At 41.5% G+C, this 25,426-nt stretch overlaps 1 protein-coding gene across 5 annotated transcripts in view; it reads right to left on the bottom strand.

Moving 5' to 3' along the window:
- Window positions 1–830: 830 nt before the first annotated feature.
- Window positions 831–25,426, bottom strand: part of SAP30BP (SAP30 binding protein) — a 44,164-nt gene continuing 19,568 nt past the window's right edge. For 2 of the 5 annotated variants that reach the window (XM_072645708.1, XM_072645710.1), the window contains 9 exons: window positions 15,365–15,407; window positions 8,545–8,633; window positions 6,333–6,424; window positions 5,313–5,373; window positions 4,547–4,598; window positions 3,051–3,109; window positions 2,104–2,187; window positions 1,664–1,748; window positions 831–1,347 (listed from right to left, as the gene is read on the bottom strand). In XM_072645708.1, the coding sequence (XP_072501809.1) occupies window positions 1,166–1,347; window positions 1,664–1,748; window positions 2,104–2,187; window positions 3,051–3,109; window positions 4,547–4,598; window positions 5,313–5,373; window positions 6,333–6,424; window positions 8,545–8,633; window positions 15,365–15,407 (747 nt within the window). In that variant the 3' untranslated portion in view covers window positions 831–1,165. The remainder of the gene's footprint in view (window positions 1,348–1,663; window positions 1,749–2,103; window positions 2,188–3,050; window positions 3,110–4,546; window positions 4,599–5,312; window positions 5,374–6,332; window positions 6,425–8,544; window positions 8,634–15,364; window positions 15,408–25,426) is intronic. The other 3 variants (XM_072645711.1, XM_072645712.1, XM_072645709.1) reach the window with 2 other exon arrangements.

Below are 25,426 nucleotides of genomic sequence, written 5' to 3'. Positions count from 1 at the left end.
TTTCCCCACAAAGTGCAAAGTTTAGTTACCAGAGAGAAAAATAAAAATAAAAGATTTCCCTCTGGGATTAGGCTGGGAAATCTAGTTTAAAACAGGGAACGGCTCTAGAGGTTGCTGTAGGGCAGAGATAACAAGGGGAGAGGAAGGGTGGGGCGGCTAGGAATTCTCATATGAGATACTTTTATGTAAACAATGAACAACTACCCCACCACAGCGGAGGTGATTCATCTCCCGGGCTACTTTAGAACCTGAAAGGCCAGGAGCACACTGGGTATAAAAGGGCTTGGGATCAGTAATGGAGAGAATGCCACACCCTTCAATTCCAGCTGTACCAAACCAAGCTCACCTTCCCCAAATTATACCTGATGTATCAGTAACAACTTTGACAGTTAGGAAGCCTAACTTAGCTTACTGTGAGAATGAGATGTAGCCAGGGGAGCTTCTACACAGGTTGGGAGAGCAGAGAGGGAGGGACAAGTGAGAGAGAGAGAGAGGAAAAGGTGGGGTTCAATGTTCAGGGCATTCAGTGGCAGAAGGGTCATTGAATCTGTACCTGCTCCCTGCTGTACTTTCCTTCTTATCCTAAACCCTAGAGGTGGTAATAGGAGCAGAGACAGCCTCAGTTGTGTCTACAGAAACTTCCTCGGTCACTTATCTCCCTAACAGTGCCTTGGAATCAGCCATCACCTCTGCATGACCCCCCTCCACCCCCCACTACACATACTATGGGAGCACAAATGTTGCTTCCTTTATCATCAAAGACTCCAGAGCAAAATTTCACATTGGTTTAAAGACTGAGCCTGTAGAACAAGAAACTACCTGGGCTGGGCTATATTGATATAGCACTTTTAATAGAGCAATGGATGCCAAATTAACATGGCTGCAAGCAGTCTATACTGCCCCAATTGGCAACGAGGTCCTTCTGAATGACTGGGCAACAGATCCTCTCACTAGGACTAGAAAGAGAATGTTTTGTGAGGCTTGGCAAGGCAGAAACCCATCCCTACTTGATAGGAAGCTCTTTGGAAAGCCTTAGTCCAGTTACTGGATGGGTTGCCATGTCCAAGGGGGCATTCCACATCTTAGGGTCACAGTCTTGGCAAAGTCCTGGGGTAACGTTTTCTGTCCTTCAATAAGAAGTGTGTCCAACCCTGTCCCAGGTCCATCACTGCTTGGCTTTCTTCACAATGGTGCCCACGGCTGAGATGACCGTGGTCTTGGAGCCACTAGCACTAGTTGTTACAGTGACAACGGCTGGTAGGGTAGCTGTAGTGGTAAGGATGGTAGGCTGGGCTATTGTCGTCACTGGGATAGCAGAATCCCACTTACTCTTCCTCTTTTGAGCATCTAAATGAAAAGTCAAAAAGAAAATGTTTAAACACATATTACACAAAAACCAATGCTCCTTTCCTTGCAGGTGACCTGCCCTGCATAATCCAGAAAGACCTCACTGTCTTGCTCCAGCCACAGGCTGTGTGCTCCACTGATGTCACCAACACTGTCAGGTTGGTCAAACCCAGGTTCCCAGGTTGCAACCTGAGGATCATGGTGACTCTGTGCCCTTAATAAGCCACTTTGATTTTCTCTTTGGTGAATCAGGATAGGAAGGACGGCCGCAGGGGAAGATAATGTCTTGGACAATCCAAGGAAAGCTCCTTGTTACCTGTAGCAGCGGTGCTGGCTGTGGTGGTCGTAGTGGCAGCGGCATTGGTTGTGGTGCCCTTCTTGGTGCCTGTCACAAATTCAATCTAGAAAGGGAAAGGGAGGAAGAATGAGAGATGTAGGAAATTATCTGTTCATGTCCTCTTGTAATCCATTTGCTCCCAGGGGACAGATTTTGGAATTGTGGAATAAAGGAGACACTGATAATCAGCTCTGGTTTGACTGGCAATGTCTGGCTGGGGGCAGGGAGTGATGTCTAAGGATATCAATAGTTTCAGCCCTATGGGTTTTTTTTTTTTAAACTAGGTTTAAAAAACTTCCTGGATAGAAAGCCAGTTCCCCTCTCTCTACAGTCACGTATTTGCACAAATCCCAGACTTCCCTCCCACACTGCCCCACCTCACATGCCCAGAACCATTTGGCCAGGCCCCTCCTCCTCACACCCAGGAGGAGGTGGTGCCTGCACAGGGGAAGGACAGCTCCGGTCACCTCCCCAGGCGCTGCAGACACGTCCCTGCAATAAGCCTGAGGTTTGAAGGGGGAGGAGGGAGAGAGAGAGAAGGGAAATTCAATCAAGTGTTAAGAAAGAGAAAATCAGATTATTCCCCAACACCAGTCCCCACATGCCTGGCCCAAAACAGTGCCTGAAGAAGTATTCTAACAAGGCCAGGAGCCAGAGCTCCTTGGCCCTAGGGATTGGAAGGAGGCCCACTGGGGCTGGAGGCATTACTACTGATAGCACAGGAGGGGTCAGGCCCAATCAAAGGCAAGAGGGGGTTGATGACCCTCCTTGTCCCTCTCTCTTCCTTCAAGACAAAGTGGCCTCACAGGATATGATACTAAGGGATAACAGTCACTCACTCAGCCCTCTGCCCAACATATAGAGAGCTGCTGGGGGAGGCTAGTCTCTTCAAACAAGGGATCAACTAACCAGGCTAGGGAGCAGAAAGGAAGTGGGAGAGGTGAGGGCAAATTCTTTAGGCTTAGCTAACTGGAGAAGGCTTAAGGTTCAGAAGTGGTTGGGATCTAAAACTATGGGAGACAAATGTTCTAAGAACAAAGCTGACTAGGGAACTGAAAGTAGTACATAGGAAAGAAAGGATAAAGTATCAAGGTAACAGATGATAGAGAAGGGGAAAAAACAGAGGAAATGCAGGGCCAAGTATGCAAAGGATGGAAGTTCAGCAAACACTGTTTGGCCTCAGAGTGGGACTAAATTGGCTAACTACATAGTTAGATGACAGAAATGTCTTCTTAGGGGGGCGAAACAGTATTCCCCAGGCCAAGATCTTCAAGTTGGGGGGAACCTCCTTCCTTAAGTACGAGTACCCGGTACTTCAATCATCCACCTTTTCTATCACCAAGTCTCCATGGTTTCTGTCACTTACTTTTGTTCTCTCCTTTTTGGCTTTTTCCAATTTGTCCATTTCAATCTTCTGTGCTTTGGCTACAAAGAAAAAGCAAACTGTCAAAAAAGAGACTCTACTCCTCTGCCGTGAGTTCAGTCTGCCCTCCTCTGTCCTCCCTCCACAAGTTCACAAAGCAACGAATGTGTCACCACAAAAGGACAAAGCCAATTACGATAGCTTCTATATTGCTCATGTTCCCTTCCCCATTAGCTAAAGAGAAGATTTTCTTCTGTTTGGACACTTTACATTTCTCCTAGAGGAATTTTGTATTTGACAAGAATTACTAGGAAAACATGAAAGCAGTTTGGCAGATTGGTTTAGATTTAGACCAACAGGTTATATCACAAATCAGAGTGAATGAAATACATTCAGAACTTGAATATTAAAGGTCATATACCATGACAAAATTAGAAGAGAAACAGATCCGGTACCTATCATAACCACAGCTAGGAACAAATTCTTAACCAAACAAGGGTTAGTGGCAATCATGAATAATAAAACAGGTATTAATAATAATCATAACAATAAAAAAGCTAGCATTTGCAAAGCACCTTACAAATATTCTCTCTTTAATCTTAAAACAACCCTGGGAGGCAAGTATTATATGATCTCCATTTTGTGGATAAGGAAACTGAATGAATAGCTCATTTGCAATTACTTGAAACTTGCATTAAGGTAATTAATACAGGCAAGAAGGAAAGCAATCAAGTGGGGAAAAAATCTGGCGTCAAAAATCTGACAAGGGTTTGATATCCAAGATATATAGAGAATATATAAGCAGACTAAAAGAGATACCCCAATGGATAAGAGGTCAAAGAATATGAAGAGTTCTCAAAAGAAAAATTACAAACAACTGGAACCATATGAAAGATTACTCTTAATCACTAATAATAAGAAAAGTGAAAATCAAAACAACTTTGAGGTTTTGCCTCCTATCTAGCAAACTGGCAAAGAAGAGAAAAGACTGGAATGGTCAATTAATGGAAGGCTACGGAAAGCCAGACACACCAACTTGTTCAGGATCACACTATTGGTGGAGCTGTGAAATGCTTCAACTATTCTGGAGAACAATATGGAATCATGCTAAGAGAGGAATGGAAGGGAACAAGCATTTATTAAGCGCCTATTATGTGCCAAAGGTGCTAAGCACTTTACAAATATCTCATTCAATCCTTACAACAACCCTGGGATGAGTGGGGTGGGGGTAAATGAGGTACACAGAGGTTAAATGACTTGCCCAAGTCTGAGATAGTAAGGGTCTGAGGTCAGATTTTAACTCAAGTCTTCTTGAATCCAAGTCTAGTGTTTTTCATCCACTATGACACCTAGGTAACATCTAGCTGCCTGTGACTAAAATATCTATACCTTTTGAACTAAAGATTCTACTAGGATACCCATATGTTAAAATGGGGTCAATGATAGAAAGGTCCCATATAAACTTTCCCCAGTCCCCCAAATACATCCCCTGAAAGTACCTAAAGCCTCGTAGTAGGAGTCCTCAGACCATCCATGAGGGTCAAACATATCCTGAAAAAGAGAAAGTTAAACTTCAAATCAGTTAGATTTCATGCTAGCATCCTTTTAATGAGGGGTATGAAGTAGGAACCAAAGTACATTTCCTCACTGAGTTTGGGCTTAAAATCTTCTGTGTCAGTTATTAGCTTCTTGGCTTTTAGATGAGCACTGGAATTCAACATTCAACTCATGATTGTCAGTATAATTTCCTATGGGAAATGATCTCTTGTGGATAGGATCCTTTATGAACCTAAGCTTGGTTTTTCATTGTTCTGTCATTTTTCAGTTGTGTCCAACTCTTTGTGATCTCACTTGGAGTTTTCTGGGCAAAGATACTGGAGTGGTTTACCATTCCTTCTTCAGATGAGGAAACTGAAGCGAACAGTGTGAAGTGAATTGCCCAGGGTCACAACAGCTACTAAGTGTTGGAGGCCAGATTTGAACTCAGGAAGATGAGTCTTCCTTACTCTAACCAATGTGCCACTTAGCTGCCCCTAAGACTGGTTAGTCTGCTGTAATGAAAGAGGATAGATATATTCAGATCTAACATAACCAGTACCATGGTGGTTATTCAGGTGGAGTCTTTATCTTTTCAAAGCCAAATCTTTGGGTTTGGGTAGTTTACAAGGTCAGTGAGAAGGACTCTGTCTGGTCTGGGATAGAATACAACTTTAAGGAGGAGTTCTCTACACTGGAACATTATATTTGCAGAGCTTTGCTTCTTACCTTGGGATAATTGGTGCCAAGCTCATCAATTGAACAGTACTGGATAAGCTTCTCATAGATGCTGAAACAAAGATGCCACAGAAAATTTACCCATCATGATAAATAAAACCCCAAGAGGTCACCCAGAACCAACCTCCTCTAATTCCTGGGCTGTTGTGATACCAGCTCAGCAAAACCCAAAAAATACGTTCTTAGAAAGCTTTCTAAAGAAAAATTTCAACAACAACATCCACCAATCTGAAAAGTCACCTCTGGTTCTTTCCGGTTATCCCAATATTATAAGGGACGAGACTATGGACTAGAAGCAGGAGTAGGCAGTCCGAACAAGTTTAGTATCAAGTTGTTTTAATCACACGTCTCTGATCTCCAATCTGAATGACTGGGTTGGAGCCACTCTACACTCAGAGGCAGACGTCTGATGTTACCACATCATGTTCCATCATAGGTGTTATTTATATGACGAACTGGATAGAAGCGAGGCCCAGGCACATCTCTGACCCAAAAATGCATTACCCATGCATCTGTTCACAGAATCACTGTACCTTAAGAGCTAGAAGGGAATTCAGAGAAAAGCCAGTTCAACTTACTCATTTTATAGATAGGGAAACTGAGGCCTAAAGAGGGGCAATGATTTGTTTAAGGCCATAACACTAAGCTGTAATACAGCCAGGACTAGAACCCAGGTCTCCTGACTCTTGGTCTGGTGTTTTTTGTTTTTCTTTTTTGTTATCAGCATACAAGTTCTGATTAGTAGTACAGTAAGATTTTTGATTGTAAATCCCTAGAAGATACGTTTTGTAGCAATCCACTCTGCAGGTTTCCTAATGAAGTATCACATACATTTTGGTGCTTAACAGAAGACTAGTGATGGTGACTAATTTGGTGTTAAGCTGGGATCTGAGCTGGGCTCCTTCTAGTTTCTCTACCATTAATAAGATTATATAAGCCATCTTGACTCACTCTCTTCCTAGGACAGAAGCAAAAATTTAACTTTATTCTCTAGGCACCAGGGAAGCTTACCTGGGATTCCGAAATTCCTTCTTTCTCTGGATAATGTAGTTCATATCCATCCCTTCCTTTATCTTCCGCTCATATAATTTCTGTATCTTGTCCTACAGAAAAGGCACAAAAACTGTCATGACATATAATTACACCATTTCAATTATGCTTATGGTCAAGGAAGCAGGGGGAGGAAGAGCCATATAAATTAAAATTCATAGAACCATCTAAAAAAAAAACTGCACTTAAGTCATAGTTTTAACCTATATCCCACCAAATCTTTTGCCAGAGGTTCTTGCAAGAAAGGAGACAGATTAGTTTGATTGCTTTTCTTTAATTTTTCCAGATGGGCTTCTACTACAAAGTACTAAGAGCACTGAAATGGTCAAAGCCAGAAAAACTATTGGGAAGGAGGCCTGGAGAACCTGCAAATTGGTTAACCACTTCCTGAATTACTCATAAAACATCAAAACTTTTCTGTAAACATAAAATCCAGGTCTTAATTGAAAGAGCAGGACTAATCCCTCACTGAATAGCTGAAGTATGACCTATATAGGTGCCTGAGAGGGACACTGGAGGAGTGTGCCTACAGCTTCCAGTTTGAGATCCAGACACTTCTAAAGTGGCTTGCTGCAGGGTTCTCTGAGGTGGCAGATAACCTCCCAGACAAGGGTCATGCCCTCATCTCCCATCAAGACTTTTCTACATTGCAATAGCCAGGGCCTTTGTTAGAGTAATGAAAGGACAGTATGGCAGGGGGCCCAGCTGGCACGCTACTATCATCTGCAATGTTTTCTTTGGGGGAAGCATACCCAGCACATACTCATGTAGACTACATTATCAGCTGATGTATCAGTCTTGTCCAGTGCCAAGAGAGAGTTCCTAGGAAATCTGATTCTGGGTTAGGGGATGCAGGGTAGAGAAACTCACTAAACTTCAAAACGTAAAGCCCACATTGCCCCAGAAAGAAACTAAACACAGACAAATCCTGATTAGTATGAATAAGGAATCCCTGAAGTGGATGCATGCATTCAAATTTGTAATACTCCAAGTTGTAATTGGGTAATGTATGGTAACTGGTCCCAGACCAATAGAAACAACTTTACACAGTTTCCTCAGGATGAAACACTTGAGTCAGTTACCACCTCTCGGAAAGAAGCAGTGGATAAGGATAAAGACAACTGATCAAGTAATATTCCCTTTGGGGACAGGACAGCAGTATTTTCATGTTTGTTTTTTGGAGGGCCATTCCTTTAGAAGATTTTTGGAACTAAGGCAGCATTTGAGGGGCAAAAGGAAGTCTATTACAATATCAGCAGGGAGAAGCGAAGAGTGATAAATTGCTTTCTTAAAGAATCGATTTTTCCTCAAAGAGAAGCCTCTACAATCTGATCGAAGGCAAATCTATCTCTCACAGAAGATATCTCTGTCTTGGGTCACTGGAATTGTTCCAGTTCAGCTGAAATAAAATGTTCTCAGGGCCAGTGATTTTACTATTAAGACAGTCTAGAAAGAAAAAAGGAAATTACTGGCTAGAAGAATCAAGCTCCTTGGCACTCTCTCTGACAGACTGCTAGAGTTGCTAACTACATGCTGTAGCCTGTCTGGCTTGCTGGGATGGAGGGAGCCTCCATCCGGAGGGATGGTGGGTGGAAGGCCTATTCAGCATGGGGTGGAGACTTCAGGGAAAGGGGAAAAAAACCCCTATTTTTCTGAGTGCCCAGCCCTGCTAGAGGCCCCTCACATCAGCCTGCTGCATTCCTCAGCCCCAGACCCCATAAGTCACCCTTTGTCAGGACAACAGCACACACTTTCAGTGCCTAGTGAAAACTCTGAATTACAGCCCACCTTTGGCCCTGGGGTTAGCCACTAATTTGCTCTGGTTTACTTATCACAGGATCATAGATGAGAGCTGGAAGGGACTTTAGAGGGCATCAAATCCAACTCCCTCACTTATAGGATGAGGAAATTGTGGCAAAGAGAGATTAAATGAGTCACTCAATTAGTGAGTGTCTAAGGACAGGATCTGAACCCAGGTTTTAATGATCCCTTTCTTCCTGTCAGAGCCATTCAAGGTTGGAGGCAGGGAGAAGAGGAAGAGTCCCGATGATACAGCCCTTCCTTTAGGCAAGTAACAAAGTCTGTGCGCATGTATGTGAGTAATATAAGACTTGGATTCAAACAGCTAAATGAAGCTGTGAGACCCATCAAAGCAACCAAACCTTGCTCCTACCTGGAGGTGATTTGAGCATCTGCCAGGTGGCTCTGGGGGGATTTTAATCTCATCAGGAGACATGTTCCTGACTCTCTCAGAGAAGGAGGCTATGGAGAAAACAGAGAGGCAACATCATAGTCTGACTCCTTGCTCCCAAAAGTTGCATTCAAATGCCCAGAAGGCTGCTGGAAGGTGAAACTCCTCTATACATATATCATTACCACAGTGCAGGGCAATTTTTTCATGCCACTTGCATATGTCAAAGAGTTTCAATAAACCAAAAAGATACTTGATGCCAGGGTTCCTACTTCATCTTCTAGAAAACAAAAGGTTTGACCATAGAGGGAAAGAATTAGAGATCAAAAATGACAATTTCTCCCCAGGGGCTGTAGGCTCCCCCTTCACCCCTCTACAGTCATTAAGCAGCACTGCAGAGACTTCAGTCCTGCTCTGAATGCCTTGGACAATGGGGTACTTGTAGCAGGAATCCTTCCATGTTGTTCAAAAACACCATCCCATGAAAAGGATCATACACTGTTCAATGTTCAAGTAAGAGGCAGGGTGGAGTGGGATTAGAAGGAAGGGCAAACCAGGATTCTGTTATTTATTTTTAGGGTATCTGAGGAGACCCCCACATCTATCTAGCAAGAATACCCCTGTGGTAGAAGCGGGGGAAGCCAGTGGTTGCCTGCCTGTAACTAGCCTTGAACGAAACCCCAGGGTTTAGGTGGCTCCTCTGGCCCCACGTTGGGTTAATATTTTCTTAGGATATAAACTGCTTTGGTCTCTCTATTTACAGTTCAGCTGTTACATTAAAGAAAACATTGTTAAGCTCCTGGTTCTGGAGTTTGGGCCTTCCATGTTCTAGTTTCACTTTACCTTTCCAGATCACATGGCCCCCCTTCATTTATTACACCCAGCTTGAACTAGCTGTACCCAAAGCCTACATTCCATACTGGGAGCCCCGCGTTTGCCCAAGCTGGGCCTGGTGATAACACGCTTCTCCCCTAATCTCTCAGAATTCTTGTTTTTTCTTCAAGGCTCAGTTCAGGTGCCACCTCCTCCATGAAGCCTTCCCTGATTCCCCAGATGTTAGGGACCTTGTATTTACTTATCTGTAAGCATATTCTAATCCTCACAGAAGATAATCCCTGTAAGGGTAGAATTTTTTTAAAATTTTCATTCTATTTCTAAGATGAAGCATAATGCCTTGTACATAGTGGTGGTTTTGGAGAACTGAAACAAATCTGAGACTTTTAAAAAAATCCCTAAAAGACCTCAGGGTAAGGCCACAGTCAAACTTATCTACACTGCTGGTCATTAATAATGATGTATTAAGATAAACCCAATGCAAGAATCACATTCTGCCCAATAGTGAAATAGGGGCTATAAAACCACTCTATGTGACTCACTTTTCATGGTCATCAGTCACAGCTACTGAATACCTTTCAAGAATGGGATAGCACAACAGTTACAGTACAGTCTCTGATCAGAAGCAGCTAACTCTCTATTCATCCAAGGTACAGATCAGGATGATTCTGAGGTTGTGGTGGTTTTTAGATATTAGCATGACTATACACTAAGTGCACAGGGTTGGGACCGCCCTCCTTTGCTCCCCCTCTGCACTGTTCTATTAACCATCATAGGCAGCAGTAAAGCCTGGTAGAGTTAAAAGACCATTTTTAGGAGCTCTAAGGTACAAGAAATACAATCTGAGAGTGTGAGCTGGCCTCAAACTTCCTGAATATAAGCAACAAAAGTAAAGGCCAGCCACTAAGGACATCAAACCGTGCCTATCAGTCATTAAACCCTATCAGAGACACCAGTGCATCACAGGGTCCCAGGTCTAGACATCAGCTGGGCTTTTCATCTAACATGTTAGCTGTCTGGTCTGGATTCCTGATCATCCCACTGATGCCTCCGGACCACCAACATACACAGGATTGCTTTTCAGTCTCAGGTAAGTACTTTTTAGTGTGACACCCGAAAATAGGCAAAAGGGGATGACAGTCACGACACTTAGCAATACCAGAAGGATTCTGAAATTCTTCCTTCTTTTCTCTACACCTAAAACAATGAAGGACTGTACATTACAGGCTTAGTGGACATTGCTCTGGGCTATTCCATTGGGTAAGGGGCTGGAAAGTTGAGGGGAAAAGATTGAGAAGCCCAAATCATCTCTCTGTCTCTGTCTCTCTCTCTCTCTCACATACACACACACATACACACTCTCTCTCCCCTCCCAGATTCTAAAGGCCACTAGTTTCTAGTTTTTGGCCCTCACTCTGCATTCTCCTGCCCACAATGTCAACCACTGTGCCTCTATAGTGTTATTCTCTATCAACAGAATCTAGGGTTTGGTGAACACTGGCCTTTATAAAGATTTGAATAAATAAGAACTTTTGTAGCAGGGATGAACAAAAATTAGAGTCAGGCAGAAACAGATCCCTTTCTGAAACGTCTTCCCTAACTGTGGGTCTAAGCTATTCAAAATTCCTAGCTACATCTTCTGCTGAATCCCACCCCCGAGCCCTTTCTCTCTGCTCCTCCCTTCCTTCCCTCTTTTCTTCTCTCCTCAATCTCTCTCTCTCTCTTCTTGTCAGGTCAGAGTTTGTAGATGACTTTGTTTCAAGAGAAAAAGAGATTTAGATTCCACACAGAGAGTCCAAATAGTAAAGCTGGGTTGATTAAATCCTTGATTTTGAAGCCCACAGGCTCAAAATGGATTAACTATGAATCCATTATAAGAAAGCACAAGAGAACACAGCAATTCTATTGGAAGCAGGAGTTTGCTTTTATAAAGCCTAATAGGATAGGTGACATACAGAAGCCTGTAAAGGTTAAGAAGTAGGTAAGAGCAGTATTTACCAGGGTCCCCTCCATGTGGCTAGGCTAGGATTTTTTCCCCTCAGAAGGCCAGTTATCTTGAAACCTGATCAGTTTAGAGGCCTAAGGTTCAAGTTACTGACATAGTTCTCAGGTTACCTAAGGAAATAAAAGCAGCACACCCAACAAGGAGTCAATGCCCCTGAGATATGCTGGATGCCATGCATGTCACCACACCCTACTGGCCAGATGGATGCATTTCTACCCAGACATGAAGGGGGCTGGATTTACCTGAACTAGTGTTAGATCTTTTCTATCTTTTTTCATACTAGGCCTAAGTATACCTTCTTTTGTTAACTAACTTACAGGTGCTTCATTTAATTTCAATCTTGAACCTGAACCCCCTAATTAGTTTCAGTGAAGCCCAGCCTACACTTGGGTGAAGGCTGGTTTGGAGCAAAATATCATCATGGTTATAGTGGGGAGAGGATTATGGAGATGGAGAGAACGGGTTGACTAGATCGCCAGATGTGATAGTGTGGAACCTAGTGGCAAGAGTCCTTTTTGGTATCATTTGGAGAGTCCTCCAATGCAACAGAAAGGAGGCTCCAATGACCTGCATCAATTAGCTCAGTGGATGCTAAGGAGGTTGAGATGGAGGATAAAGAAAATATCAGGTTGAACATCCTCTTGTTATTGTTAAGTCTTAGAGAAGCTGGATTTCTGGCACAAGGAAAATCAAGTAAATTGACCTAATGCATTCAGCAACAAGAGAGAGATTTTGTTTTTTAAGGACTGCGCTCTGAATGCATACAGGCAGCTGATGAACTTGATCAAGTGAAAGGGAGGTAGGGATCACGAGCAACTGTGGCCAGAACCTACAGATTCCACTGGAAAATTTGTCTCCGTGAGATCAGGGCTGTAAGGGAAAATAGGAAAGGAAATAAAGATGAGAACTGGGAATCTGTCCCTGTAGTAAGACAGCCTTGGGATGTCTTTATTGCTGTATTTATTGTTGTGTCTTGTGGTTTGTTCTTCATTCTCAAAGAGGTCCATTACATCAGGAAAATGATGCTATGACTTGCAAGTGAACTGGATTTAAGTGATAGAAGGCTGTACAAAGTCACCAGACTCATTTTCTTCTCCAGAGCCATACGGGTCCAGTGGCCAGATATAGATCAGGATGACTGGAGATGGTCTAGTGCTACACTTAAAGGGGAGGCTGAAGAGTAGGTTTTATCACCAAAGAACTGGGGAAGATGCAGAAGAATTTAAAACAATAACCTCGAGTGTTACTGGAAAAAGGGTTGTTGGGGGTATGGTCCAGTGGAGCCAATTTGGAGACCCTCTCTGTGTCAAAGTTCTATGGCTTGGGGATGAGGCATTTATTTCAGTCCAATGGGACTCTTCATGCCAACTATAGAACACCTACCTATCCTGAATGGTCCTCAATTGGCAAAATGACCCTCATCTTCCATAACTTTGTCATTATGTCCACTAGTACCAAGTGTCTCACTTCCCAGAAGCTATGTCTGCTATGAAATAATGTCATCTTGGGAAGGAGGAGAATTCTTAGGTCCAGCAATTTATCAGATTCAGACTCCAGAAAGACCTAGCTGATAAGAACAGGCTACTTTTGAACATAGTTCTGGATGACCTTCTTTGACTCTTTTTTATTTCACTGCAAATACAGTTTTCAAAGCGTTTTCCTAGATTGAGAGCACCATGGAGAAATAGCTCAGTTATTGCTCAACTGGCAGATCTTTTCCCCCCTAGGATGGTTAGGACCTACTCCTTCACAGATAGGGCTTGGGGGAATGAAGGAGTGACACTGCTGGGAGGAGACATGGGAAAGGCAAAACTATGCATAATTGTGGCTTATGTATATTTCCATGGAAGAAGGGATTCCCTATTTGACTTGGTGGCTATCCCAAGTTCCTGGATAAAGGTGAGTGGCTCTAATGCCCTGTAAAAGAAGGAGGCAGCCACTTGTTGGAGGCTTCTAAAAAGATACCACCATCCCTTCCTTTAACCATCTCTCCCCACCCCAAACTAAGGGAGAGGGATTTCCTGGTTGGTGAGCTGGGGAATATTTTTTTCTTTTCTTTTTTTTAGTATTAATTTTATTTATTTTTAGTGTTCTATAATCACTACTATATAACTTAGATTTTTCCCCCTACCTCCCCCCTCAAGACGGAATACAATTTTATATAGGATCTATACATACATTAAATGTGTAATGACCTATTAAATGAGCTGGGGAATATTGACAGCATAGCAATACAGGGAAAGTCTCCTTTATTGACACTGGCACCTAGACAAGTGGCATGCAAAAGGGTTTTGGTTACCCTGACTTACAATGACAACTGCTAATTGTGACAGAAGTGTCATCATCACATGTGCGATAGCCCTGATGTTCCTGGTGCTGCTCTTGCTGTCACAACTTTACAATGGGAACCTCTATGAACAATGAAGATCCACATCACATGCCACATGGACCAAATTTAGAACTTGTTCCTTCTGAAGGAAGGAGGCAAAGCCTGGAATTTCTGGAATTCATTACCACCATATTCATCCACTCCTTTAGTGAACAAAAGAAGGCTACTACATTGCTTTTTGTATTTTTGTTGTTTTTAAAACTTGAACTAAGTTCCTTTTCCAATACCACTTACACCAGGCTTCTTATGTTTCTGAGATTAAGGCTTTCAAGTGATGGCTCTTAAAATCATTTAAAAGGCAGAAGGTCCTTGGAAGACTGATGGGATCTTACAACTGAGGGATGGGATGCGGTAGGAGCAAACCACACCCACCCCATTCTCCCCTTCCATGTTCCCAACTAGGCTAGTTTTTTCCCTAAAAGGCAAGGAAGCTATTCAAGACTTGATTAGTCTAGAGGCCTAAGGCTCAAGCCACTAACACTTTCCAGTCACCTAAGATTATAAAAAAAAATATAAAAAAACCTAGCTCACAGGGAGTCATTGTGTCCCTTATTTATAGCAGATAACCCAATACTATACAAGTTACCATACTCCCACATTTGCTGACCAGATGTGTTTCTGTATGGAAACAATGATGTGGGCTTTCTCTACCTAAACCAGTGTTGTATCTTTGCTGAGTATCTTGGCTAGGTAATGTCCTTTTGTTAACTGTTAGATGGTCTCCAAGTGCCTCATTTATTTTTAATCTTGAACCTGAACTACCAGACCTGCTTGAGTAGAGCTGGCCTATGACACAGTAGTTCCAAGGTAGGTTTTGATGGAACACCAGCATCTTCCTCTGTAGAAAGATGGATTCATACCTGAAAAACCTATAATTAGTACAGCTCTTGGAAGACTCATGGCTAAATTGATGTCTTAGGATTTTCAAAGGTCTAAGACACCAAATGCTCAGAACATGGACTAGACTGTGTGGGCTTAGTACACTCCTACATACTTGACTGTAGTCCTCTGGACATCTAATAGTATGTTTCCTTCATTCATAATGGGGTTCTTGACTCTAAAGCTGTCTGGCATTTTCCCCTTTTAATGGTATGGCTGGTGCAAGAGGCCACATGCTTACCCTCTGAACAATTTCTAGTACATAAGGCTAGAGAGAAGGGGAAAGGCAATAAGAAGGGTCTAAGACAGGGGTTTTGGCCCAAGACACAAGGGGAACTGAAGGAAAGAGGAAGAAAAATCTTTTGGTTAAATGGGGCTCTGATTCCCCTCCTAACAGAACTGGCAACTAACCAAAGGCTGACAAACTGTTCCATGAATACAACATTAAAAGAAGAATTGTTCCTTTCATGTCTCACACATACTATAAAATTCCAAGTGGAAGAAGTGTATTAAGAGGCTGAATACAAAACTTGTCTCAGTGTAGCTGCTTAAGACAGAACAGGAAATATTTGTATCAGGCAGAGGTTTACCCTAAATGTCTAAAACCTAGCTTATTCCTTCTCTAAGCTGTCCTCTGCTCATCCTCCAACATGAAATTCTTTATACCCCAGAATGCATATAATGGAAATACATACCAACCAGCTCCTGGGGATCTCGCTTTTCCAGTTCTGAAAACTCCTGCAAGACAGAAATAAAAACAAGGGAAGATAAGATTTGGGGCTGACATTTCCTCTTAATACCTACATTAGTGTTCACTGCTATAGCACAACACTTTCCCAGAGAAGACAGGAAAGTGAGAAATACTACACGGAACACTTATAGTAAAAAACCAAGTTGCTTGGTGTGTGTCAAGGCCCATGCCCTAACAATTATTCCGATCCTCTTTCTCCTTCACCACCTAAGTTTGGATGACACACTATTGCTCTAGCCTGTTTAACATCATGCTTCCAGCAATGACAGATACAAACTAGTGTCAAGGAGAAACGACTCAGGTAAGCCTTTCATGACCAATGAAAACAATTTTGCTCTCACCAGTCTTCTTTTCTCCTGGGCTCTTGGGGTGTCTTGCTTGAACTTTTACTACCCTGTACAAGGCATGTCATTTCACAGCAGCTGGAGCCTGGTGAGTCTGCTCAAGACCACCATTATCGTTATGACAGGCATTAGGATGTTGGGAAGACAAAGACAAACAATTTTGTACCAAGAAAAGAGCCATGCAACTAAGAACAAAAAAGTGCTCCCAAAATGTTGCTGTTTTTTTCCCAAACAAAATATTTTCTGGCTTTACTTTCCACTTCACTGTATCAAGGTGACTTCTTTATCCCAAAGAAGTTTTGAAAGAGAAGAGCATAGTCCAAACCCTAAGCAACATCATCAAATTCTAGAATGTTTCTGATAGTTAACAGTCCATTCTGAAAGCATGTCCTTTTCTTTATTGGCATGTTTTCCATCTGTAAAATGGAGAGCACAAGCCCAACTAGCATAACTGGGCTGTCACACTGCACATTCACTTAAGATACAATGACTGAAGGGATACAAAGTGTGTCCTAAAATGCTAACACTCAGAATGGTGGGAACTGATCCCACAGAAAATTACCAACAGTCTTTCCTTTTCTCCTTTCCTCTTGTTGGGGGAGGGCTATGATGGGAAGGCAGCTATACCTATGGAGCTATGGAGATGAGGCCTTCGAGAGGAATCTTCAGTATGTTCAAAGAGAGATCAATTAGGTTCTAGCTTGGTGGAACAGCAGTACATCAATATGTGATTCAAATCTCAGGCAGACCACCAAAATTCTTTCCCAAACTGTGGCATTATGTTATTCAGACAGCACCATCTGTATCTTAATGCCTTCTTCAAACCCCTCCTCAGGATTCTAAGACAGTCTAAAACATCCTAGGTCCTCAGAACACTGCCGCTATTCATCCAACCTGAAAAGGACACAACCCTCATGCCTAGCTGCTTAGCAACAAGACTCATGCAGCTATATTCCCACTGCTGGTCAGGTGGGCAAATAAAGAACTCTTACTGGGCTAAGATAGGGAAGGGTTGGAAAGCTGCAGTGCCAAGTTCAGGCTGGCATCGTAAACCAGCTGCTTTACCAAATGCACCAGTCTCTTTGGGGACCCAACAACAACCTCTTTGTAGCAGAGAATGATGAAGTTAATGTTGAATGGCCAGTTGGGAGGGGACGATATGGCTAAGAGACTTCCTTATAAATTGTTCTGAAAGACAGTTTTCTTGGTGTTAAATGTGGGAAAATACTAGTTAAGTGTATTTCCCTGTATTCATATTCTCTCCCTGGTCAGCTATTTGGGAATAAGCCTTGTCCTGATAGGACGACCACAGGATAGACCAGCCAACTGCAACTTCCTAAATACTCCTACCCTCATCTTTTCCAAGGCATTCCACTGGATAAACTAAAAAGGACAGTCACAAAAGTACTAAGCAAGATATTGACACTGGAATTTTAAAAAATGCTTAGCTACCCCCTACAGGTTAGTCAGTATTACTGACATTTATAGAGCAACTTTAGGATTTAAGAAAATACATTACATATAATCTTATTTGTTCCTCAAAACAATCTTGGATTATCATTCCGATTTTACAGACAAGGAAATGAAGCTGTGAGAGATTAAATAACTAGTCTTATATAGCTAGTATCTGAGGTAAAGCTCACTCAGGTCTATTCTATTTCCCAAGTCCATTATACCATTGTCCCCCTCTGTACACGCCACATCTCCTCAAAGGACAAAGGTTTCCTTTGGACCGGAACAGTGGCCCATTCAAAAATGCACATACCCTTTGACCCAGCAATATCGCTTCTGGGACTCTATCCCAAAGAGATCATAGCAATGGGAAAGGGTCCCACATACACAAAAATATTTATAGCAGCTCTCTTTGTGATGGCCAAAAAACTGGAAATCAAGGGGATGCCCATCAACTGGGGAATGGCTAAACAAGTTGCAGTATATGAATGTAATGGAATACTATTGGACTATGAGAAATGATGAACAGGAAGACTTCAGATAAGCCTGCAAAGACTTATATGAACTGATGCTGAATGAAGTGAGCAGAACTAGGAGAACTTCGTGCACAGCAACAACCACAGTGTGCGAGGAATTTTTCTGGTAGACACAGTACTTAATTAAAATGCATGGACTTAAAAATTTCCAGTGGACTCTTGAGGCAAAATGCCTTCCACCTCCAGAGAAAGAACTATGGAATTGGATCGCAGACAGAAACAGACCATCTTCTTTTGTATTATGTTTTGTTTTATGGTTTCTCCCACTCATTTTAATTCTTCTATGCAACATGCATTCAATAGGAATATACGTGTAGAACCTTTATAAGACTGTATGACATCTCAGGGAGGAAAGGAGGAATTAGGGGGAGGGAGTGGGAAAAAATCTAAGATGTATGGAAGTGATTGTCGAACACTGAAAACAAATAAATTAATTCAATTAAAAAAAGGAACAATGGCCCATTTGGCCAATCTGTACCCCACACAAAATTTGTCAGGATTGCTACTTTAACAGCTGTTTACTTCTGTGAATCTTTTGTCTGGAGGTAGAAAAAGAGGTGCTACCCTTAGATTTCTCAGAGCTTCTGAACCTGACAGTGCCTCCTCTCAAGGAGTTCACATTCTAACTAAGTACTCTGTTTCATATTATGAACATGTTAGGATGTGTTAGGCTCTGGAGAAATAGTTTGTGCATCTCACATTTTGAGGGCCATTTCACAACTCTGAGATTACTGAGCTGGGCTGCCCTTCCCACTCTGCTTCCAATCTCTGTACCTGAGTATATGAGAGTCCAGAACAAACAGCTTCACAAGAGGAGCAGTCTAATTATATGGAATCCATGGTATCAGCCTCTGAATTTCGCTGGGGCTGGTTCTGTCTTCAAAATACTTATCACTAAGATACAGACACAAGTTTTCCTGGTACCTAAAGAGCCAACTCTGTTAGGATCTAGTGTCAGACCCCACCCCAAGGACACCAAATCATAACGTGTCTTAGGAAAACCCCACATACATCAATGGATTGACTGTACACTGTAATGAATGGCGTGTGTGAGTGTATGTGTGCATGCGTGTTGTGTAAACAACTTGTTTCTAAAAGAGGTGCTTCTGTGACTTCAAAGCAGCACTGCACAATGAGCTGCAGCAATGCAGAGGCTCTTTCACACTCACTTACACTCAAATGTCCAGAAATGACAAAGAGTTTTCTCACCAAGGCAAGGTAAGCCTCCTTCAGGAAGAATGGCCTCTGTTCACTTTTTATTATGGTTCTCAAAAACCAGTCACAAGTATGATTTTGGGGAGAGGAGATATAGAAGAGCAGTAAGACAGAAACCATGCAATAGAGTGTATTTAGAATCTCTAGGAATTTAAAAGAAAACAAATGTCTGCCTAACTCTTGTTACTCTCTGGACTCTATGGCACCTGGAAATTAATCCTAAAATAATTACCCATAAGAGTCCTCTTGGAAGTAAGGACGCCACCATTCTTAACCTTATGTATAAATTCAAACTCTTAACATATTCCACTAACACAAGTGGTCCGATTAATGAAACTTCTTATCAAGACAGATTTTCACTCACTTGTTAAAGAAACAGGTAAAGGAGAACAAAGATGCATAGAAAAGTTGGTATGTCATCTCTTCGGCCTTTTCTTCTCCACCCTTACCCCAGAGCAATCTTTTGGAATGCATGCGTATGACTGTCTCAACTTGTACAAATCTCTCTGCTTCCAGGTGGATATAATCTGTTGGTCAAAGTAATGAACTCAACCAAGTCCTCTAGTCACCAGACAACTGTCTACATAAAGGCCTGTGTCAGCTGTGAGGAATGGAATCCAAAGCCTAAAGATACTAAATTGTTATCTGTAGAACTTTAGTGTCTGTGTCCTTCAGATATGAAAACTCAAGAATACATTGCACCATTTGTTAGGGAGGCTTAGAACAAAGTTGGCAGGCCGCAAAAGGAAAGGAAATCTTGCAGAATGTTGGTATGTCTTTAAAAAAAAAAAAAAAGGCATGCTTTATTGGTATTCTCTGCCTTTACACCAGTCATTTCTTCCCTACCTCACTCAAGGCTGAACTCTTCCCTGTGACAAAGAAAATAATAATAAATACTGAATACAGTGACCCCACAGACAATGGATAAACTATTCTGTCCCAGTGGTCCCCCACCTCCCTGCCTTGAGGAAGGTGTGCATCACCCTGTTCTTCAGGTCCTTCCTTGGTTTCTCAGTCATTCAGTGTTGAACTCCTTTTAGGTCAACTTTCCATTAATGGCTGTGGTTCTGCTTATTTCACTTTCTACCAGGTCATGCAAATCTTCCCGAGTCATGGGATTTCTTATATCTGGCATTTCTTATGACAGAATATTCCGATATGCTGAGTTTCCTCAATTCTTCCTCAAGAGGTAGTCATTTTATTTCTAAGCGCTGACATGAGAATTCTGGCGTATGCTGAACCTTTGTTTCTATCATGTGTCCTTGGAGTACCTGCCCAAGAGGAGGTATGAAGGTCAAAGGACCTGGACAGAGGAGTTCCTTCTGAGTTCCAAACTGACACCCCCCACATGGTTAGACTGCTTTATGACTCCTCCAGGAGTCAGTGGCTCAGAGCCCATTTTCCCATATGCCATCCAAACCTAATTTTTGTCAGTCTATGTAGTGTGAAGGGAACTTATATTTCAAATCACTATGAAATGAGCTGATTCTGTTATGAGGTAGCACAGTGGATAAGGCAATGGGCCTAAGGTTAAGAAGATCTGAGTTCAAATCCAGCCTTAGTCACTTACTAGCTCTGTGACTTTGGGCAAGTCATTTAACCTTTATCTGCCTCAGTGGCCTCATCTGTAAAATGGGAATATTAACAGGCACCTACTTCCCAGGGTCGTTGTGACAATGAAATGAGATCCCATATGCACGGTGCTTTGTAAACAAGTACTATGTAAACACTATTCTAACTCCTAGACGAGGAAACTTCTTTTGCTAATGAAAATAAGACCTCAGCAATATAATCACAGCCTTACTAAGCGGTTAAATGACTTGTCCAGGGACACACGGCCAAAATGTGTTAGAGGTAATACGATGAGTACAGCACTAAATCTGCTTATACATTTGGGTCATCATGTGTAACTTTTGTTATGTTGGCATGTCCCAACCAAAACCAGTGATTATCTTTCCAATTCCTTAAGTTTCCCATTTATATAAGGAAATATTTTGTGATTGTGTTATCCTTGCATAAAATACCTGGGTGTTAACTTACCAAAATACGTGTATTTTGTGGATATTCTGAATTAAATGTTTCTTTTTTTCCCTTGGTTTTCTTAATGCTATACAAAAATTATGATTTTTTTTGTGGATTATCAGCATCAGCATTTATTTTGTATCCAGTTACTTTGCTGAAACTTTTAATCACTTCAATAAACTTCTTCACTGAATCTCCGGGGTTTAGTAAGTAAATCATCAAGTCATTTGCCAAAGGGGATAATTCTACCTTTTTAATGATGTTTATGACTTTAATTTTACTCTCATTAGCATTTCTAGACTTACCAAATAATAATGAGGAAAGCGGCAGTCTTTTTTTTTTTTTAACTCTTAGGAGAACTCAGATAAAGCTCCAGAGTTCACAAGCTAAAATCCAATTAAGGCATGAAGGAAAAAAAAATTACCTCCTTCGTATAGGGTCAGGTCTGGGATAGACAGAAGAGAGCCAAACAATGTTAAACTGTTGTAACAAACCAAACTCTGAGGGAATAACCACTCCCTTCTGAGAGTCAGCACTCTCTTACCCACCCTTGGCTTCAGTTAATACTAACTTAATCACAAAGCTGAACATGCAGCTGCTAAGGCAAGTCAGGCATTCTTCCTCAAGAAAGGGAGGCAACCATCAGACAAGCTAGTAGCAAACTAGTGTCCTGTTTTAGGCCCATGATCAGCTATGTAAGAAGCTTCACAGTGTACCAACCTGGCTACAAAAGAGGGGGAGGTTCCCCAAAAGGGACACTGCAAAAGCTGGCATAGAGACTTCTTTAGCAAACAATCTGAAATCCCTTGATGAAGTTATGACTGGAAAAGAGGAAGGAAATGAAAATAATACAAATCTGTAAAGCTGCACGTTAGATGGAGATATTTGAGCTAAGGAAGATTTACTCAGAAGTATGTGGAACCGACTGGGAAGAATGGACTTTTATTTACATCAACAATACTTGCTAAATTCTTCCTGGAACAAAGCCCATAAAAAACTCTAACTGGATAGCTGGGATACAGAAGCCTCTGGTTTCTGCATTCTGCCAAATTCAAATGTCAACTTTTCCTTTTAGCTTTAGGGATAGCAGACACAGAAAAAGCATTTTAAGCAAAAGGCATAAATTTCTTTGGGAAGGACAGCCATAGTTGCTATTTCTGCTCAATAAGCTCAACTCACAGCTTAAAGAATATTACTCTCTAAACCTCATCTTTTATCTGAACAGCCCAAACAGCCACATGCACCTATATCCATATATCACCTTGTAACATAGGTAATGCACTTTGTAAACATTAAAGTTCTACATGAGTGTTGGCTATTATTTATTATTGTTAGTTACTGACTATTCCTATCACAGTTTCCAGCCTCAAGTTTAGGCCAATTCATCTATCTGCAATGACTAATATTACATACCCAAAAAAATATTCATGTCTGTTCAACTCAGTCTGGTTTTAAAAGGCATAAATTCTAGCTTTCCAGGAGTTAAAAGTAACTGAACGGAAGACCCAAGACTATAAACTTATAAATGGAATACAATTGTGAATAAAGCTGGAATAGCAGACTATAACTTTTTTTTTGTCCTACTACATGCCAGGCATTGTGCTAAGTGCTGGGGATACAAAGAAAAGTAAAAAAAATCCTTGACCTTAAGGGTCTCACAGACTGACTAATGGGGGTGACAACATGCCAACACGTGATTGTGTTACTCTTGCATAAAATAAAATACCTGGGTGTTAACTTACTAAAATACATGTATTTTGAGGATATTCTGAATGAAATGTTTCTTTTTTTCCCTTGTTTTTCCTAGTGCTATACAAAAATTATGATTTTTTTTTTTGTGGATTATCAGCATCATAGAAATAAGCTACATATAGTATACACTGGATTTATCAACAGAGCACAGAATAAAGGAAGAAAGGAGAGAAAGTTACCAAATACACTACTGAGCTCAATGCTTTGTCCTTCTCATTGTACTTAGTTCCTGTCCCCTCATTTACCACTAAATTATGACCTGGAGGGCTCAGGTCATTCCCAGAAGCTTTCAATATGCTGACCTCTGGGATAACTCTTGAAAGGTACCCAAACTGATAAAACAAAATGCTTAGAGGTAGATGTAATATCATTTCAAGTCCCCTTGGATGCAAAAATGCCTCAGAAACCCATCATAATTATTATCTCCATTTTACAGAAATATGACAAAGTATGTGCATAGTAGAGAATGAACCCATCAGAGGCGACAGTATTCAACATGAGATCAGAGAATCCAGTTCAGTTAGTTAACAAGAAAATATTAAGCATCTACTGTGTGCAGTACACAGGGATAGAAAGGCAAAAGACAGTCCCTGTTCTCAAGGAGCTAACTAGTTGGGGGAAACAACACATGAACAACCATGTTCATGTAAAGAGAATGGACACTAGAATTAAAGGGTATCAGGAAAGGTTTCCAGTAGAAGGTGGGATTGATTTTATCTGGCACTTAAGAGAAGGCAGGAGGCAAAGATGAAGAGGGAAAGAATTCCAGTTTAGTTATAAAGTCTGAAAGTTTTTATTACATACATACATAGACCTAAGAGAAAGCCCATCACAAGCATACTTCCTTCAGTTGTATCCTGTTGGTCAGTGTTGGAACACTGCCTTGGGCAAACTGCCTATTAGAGAATGGAAACACTCAATTTATCCAAAAAATGGACGGAAGCTGGTGGGGCCACTGTGAATATGCTCGAATGTGCCAGCTCTCAGACAGGTTAACTAAAGGAAGGTTCCACTAAATCAAGGGCACAGCTCTCCAACCAGGGAACATTTTATTGGAAAGGGTTAATGAGAAAGGTCTGCCAAGACAAATCAAGCAAGTTTTCAGAATTAGCCTGGTACGCAGAAGAAAGGCAAGTAGAGGAAAAAGGAAACGGTTGATTTCTATCTGAAAAAAATCTTGCTAAAACAAAGCAGGTATCATTAAACGCTGTTGTTTGTGTTCTTAGCTACAATGAATATGTTAAATGCAAGTTTAATTCAGTATAAATTGAAAACAAGCAAAAAAATAGTTTCTAAGGGGGTTCTTTGGAACTGATTAGTCCAAAGGAATCACAGATGTGACTAGGGAAGATTCAGGAACTGTAGTTCCCTGGATTCTATAAAAAGAAAAAGGCCATATCTCATCTTTCTCTGTTTTACAATCTCCAACAAAAAGTAAAAATAAAGAACGTTTCCTAATGACAAATATGGAATTTACTGATTCCACACTAAGGATCTAGATGCTACAGCGAGACATTTTTTTTTTTTAAAAGGCTTGCACAAAAATGCTGCTTATATATTTATGGCTGATATTCAGGAGGGGTGCCTGGAGTCAGGCAAGGATAAAGCTGAGAGCTTTATGAGGCTAAGGACAGGAAAGTCAAGTTTTTGAGAAACAAAACTACTTGCACAATTATGGTGGTATTATCTTTGGGGGGATGGGGACAGGAGAGCAATACTGAGAGGAAAAAGACAAAGGCAACTTACAAGGTGTACCCACCTAATTCCCCACAGAAAGGTTTCTTCTTATTGGGAATGGCTATTTAAGTTGATGCTTTTTTTATCTTGATTTGTGACGTGGCAGAAATCATGTTGGATTTGGTGGAGCAATGGATAGAGAGCCAGGCCTGGAGTTGGGAGGACCCATCTTCCTGAGTTCAAATCTGGCCTCAGATACTTATTAGTTGTGGGACACTGGGCAAGTCACTTAATCCTGTTTGCCTTAGTTTCTTCCATCTGTAAAATGAGCTGGAGAAGGAAATGGCAAACCATTTCAGTATCTTTGCCAAGAAAACCTCAAATGGGGTTATGGAGAGTTGGACATAACTGAAAATGACTGAGCAGCAACTTGTTTCAAATCCTGACTTAGAATCTGCGTGGCCTTGGGCAAGTCACTTAATCTTTCTGTTGTTTTTTTTTTGCCTTCATAACGTCTCATATATGCCTGATTCTCTCCTGACATGGCCACCCCCTGGTACACAGGCCCACATCACCTCACACCTGGACTACTGCAATAATGTGTGGTGGGTCTGCTGGTCTCAAGTCTCTCCCCACTCTAATCCATCCTTTGATGAGATCTTTCTAAACTGATCTCTAAAAAGGCAGCTCTGATCATGTCACCTTCTGTTTAATAAAGTCTAGTGACTCTTCTAAGATCTCCAAAATCAAATAAAAAATTTCTGCTTGGCATTTTAAGCCTTTCATGAATAATCTGGCCCTAGTCACCTAGTGAGTCACCTAGACAACCTAACTCACACATTCTGTGAGCCGGTGATACAGGCCTCCTGGATGTTCCCTGAACACAACACTCCATTTTCCTGTCTCTGGGCATTTTCACTGGCTGTCACCCATACCTAGAAATCTCGGCCTCCTAGTATACCTGGCTTACTTCAAGGGTCAGCTAAAGTCCTACCTTTCTCAAGAAGC

This window comes from Notamacropus eugenii, chromosome 2 (genome assembly GCF_028372415.1).
Source record: "Notamacropus eugenii isolate mMacEug1 chromosome 2, mMacEug1.pri_v2, whole genome shotgun sequence".
Classification (NCBI taxonomy): domain Eukaryota; kingdom Metazoa; phylum Chordata; class Mammalia; order Diprotodontia; family Macropodidae; genus Notamacropus; species Notamacropus eugenii.
Note: the sequence above shows the minus strand (reverse complement) of the source record. Positions and strands in the feature narration are given on the sequence as shown.